Source organism: Nansenia antarctica, assembly GCF_963989245.1.
Source record: "Nansenia antarctica genome assembly, chromosome: 4".
NCBI classification, from domain to species: domain Eukaryota; kingdom Metazoa; phylum Chordata; class Actinopteri; order Argentiniformes; family Microstomatidae; genus Nansenia; species Nansenia antarctica.
This window is the reverse complement of record NC_137689.1, coordinates 71,228,767-71,231,300: the sequence shown is the minus strand read 5'-3', so window position 1 is coordinate 71,231,300 and position 2,534 is coordinate 71,228,767. Positions and strand designations below refer to the sequence as shown.

At 49.2% G+C, this 2,534-nt stretch overlaps 1 protein-coding gene across 1 annotated transcript in view; it reads right to left on the bottom strand.

The window, feature by feature from the left end:
• Positions 1 to 1,697, bottom strand: part of pgam2 (phosphoglycerate mutase 2 (muscle)) — a gene marked incomplete at both ends in the record, with an annotated part of 3,751 nt that extends 2,054 nt beyond the window's left edge. The window contains 2 exons of the mRNA XM_080528198.1: positions 1 to 132; positions 1,281 to 1,697. The exon at positions 1 to 132 is cut by the window's left edge and continues 49 nt beyond it. Coding sequence (XP_080384324.1) covers positions 1 to 132; positions 1,281 to 1,697 — 549 coding nt within the window. The remainder of the gene's footprint in view (positions 133 to 1,280) is intronic.
• Positions 1,698 to 2,534: the final 837 nt, after the last annotated feature.

Here is a 2,534-nt window from a genome sequence, read left to right as displayed (position 1 = left end):
GATGACGTTCTTGCCGGCCTTGATCTCAGGAGCGATGACGTCGTTCCAGTAGGGCAGGGCGCGGGCGATGGTGTCCTTCAGGCTCTCGCAGGTGGGCAGCTCGCCGGCCTTCAGGCCCTTGTAGCGCCTCGACTGGTGGGGGGTGGAATTGCAATTTTAGTTGATTTAAGTTGTGTTTGGAGTTGTAATTGTGTATGATGTGTATTATACAGTATATTGTTGTAATCTGAGTGTATGCGAGGCTGCCTTGTAAAAGAGATCTTAGTCTCAAAGGATGGGACTCCCTGCTAAAATGTATACATGTATTTATTAGCTAAGATACCGAGCGCTACAGGAGATTTCTTTCTGCCTGACGCAGTAAGACTGCACAACCCGTCCTCCAGAGTCAGGGTGGGGGATGTTAAATCACACTGGACTGTTCTTACAAAATGTTCGGATGTCAGATGTTCTGATTTTTATCTTTGTTTTTAATTTCGTTCTATTATTCAATTGTCACTTTATTTTGTTGTTGTTGTTTGTGTTCTGAGCTGCTGTAACGCCTTAATTCCCCCCTGGAGAAAAGTTGTGTGCGAAAGTACCTACCTACCTATCTATCTATCTGAATAAATTGTTCCAGTGTGGATATTTATCATCATAACAGCAGCAGCTGCTGACAGGTGTGATGTAACCAGAAGGTGTGTTAGTTAGACTTGGCAACGCAGACCGCTGAGTAATGTGAGCAGGGCTTCCATTCAGATACGTTGAAGGGCATACTGCACTGAGATCTTCTTCTTGTTAGTCTTATAGTTCTTTGAAATAAGTTGTTATGAGATCTGCAACTCATTGATCTGGTGATTTCAACATATTCTCCTCAGCAAGTCTAGGTGACTTTATATTATTATCTTTTTGCACCAATAATCACACATGACTTTAAAACTTGGATGCATTTTTTTTTTAGGCTAATACTTACACTAATGTATCCTAATACTCACACACATTTATACTAATACTCCTACTAATTTATACCAATACTCTCACTAATGATACTAATACTACCACAAATGTATACTAATACTCCTACTAATTTATACCAATACTCCCACTAATTATACTAACACTCCTACTCATTTATACTAACACTCCTACTCATTTATACTAACATTCCTACTCATTTATACTAACACTCCTACTCATTTATTCTAACACTCCTACTCATTTATACTAATACGCCCACTAATGTATACTAACACTTCCACCCTACCCTTCCTCCCCCGCCTCCCCCGCCTCCTCCCTCCCCTCACCTCGCTGATGATCTTGTGGTAGGCGTGGTCGTGCTCCATAGGGGGAGGGGGGGTGTCGAAGGAGCGGCGCCAGATCTTGACCTGCTCCTCCCCGTGCTTCTCGGCCGTCTCTGCCTTGTTCAGGCCCGTCAGGCCGCCGTAGTGGCGCTCGTTCAGGCGCCAGGTGCGGTGCACGGGCAGCCACATCTGGTCCGTCCCCTCCAGGACGGTCCACAGGGTGTGGATGGCGCGCTTCAGCACGGAGGTGTGGCAGACGTCGAACTTCATGCCGGCGTCCTTGATGGCCTTGGCGCCGCGCTTGGCCTCCTCGCGGCCCTTCTCGCTGAGCTCGGCGTCGAACCAGCCGCAGAAACGGTTCTCCTGGTTCCACTCGCTCTCGCCGTGACGCACAATGACCAGACGGTGGGCGGCAGCCATGTTGGACGGGTTTGGACGCGTTGGACGGACGGGTGGACGAGAGACACACACACACACACTCTCCGAGCGACAGTAAACCCCGAGCAGACACGCGACTGGCTTTTTATAGAGCCGTGGAATGTGGGGCCTGCGTAGCAGACAGGCCTCCCGCTGCTCTCGACCAGTCGGGTCACTTCTTCACCCCCTGACGGACAGCAGGGCTCGGCCAATGGGGCCAGGCCTCCGGCAGGCTGGCGGATGGGATATGTCCCGGCTGGGAAGGGCAGAGGTCAGGGAACGGGCTAAAATAGCAACATGACTTTTAAACTGAGAGCCTGTTGGAATAAATGTGTAAAGATCAGGGTAAGCTAGCTAGCTGCTGGAGCGCCACAGAGCCTACAGAGAGACGGGGCCGGTCATTCACAGTGGACCTCAAATGTTTTTATCCCAAACTAATGGTGTTATACACCTCGGTAGGAAATGTAATAACAACAACACTGGCTCGACAGAGGGGAAATATGTATGGGGAGGTGGGTGGACTTTATGTCCCTTAACTGGCTTTACACGATACCACAGAGGCTGGAGTACCTGCATACACACACACACACACACACGCACACACACACGCACACATGCACACACACGCACACACGCGAGTGCGCACACACACACACACACACACACACACACAACACACACACACACACACACAAACACACAAACACACAAACATACACAAACGCACACACACACACACACACACACACACTCACGCAACACACACACACACACACACGCACGCAACACACACACACACACACACACACAAGCACACTGCTCTACTGTCTGTTTACATAA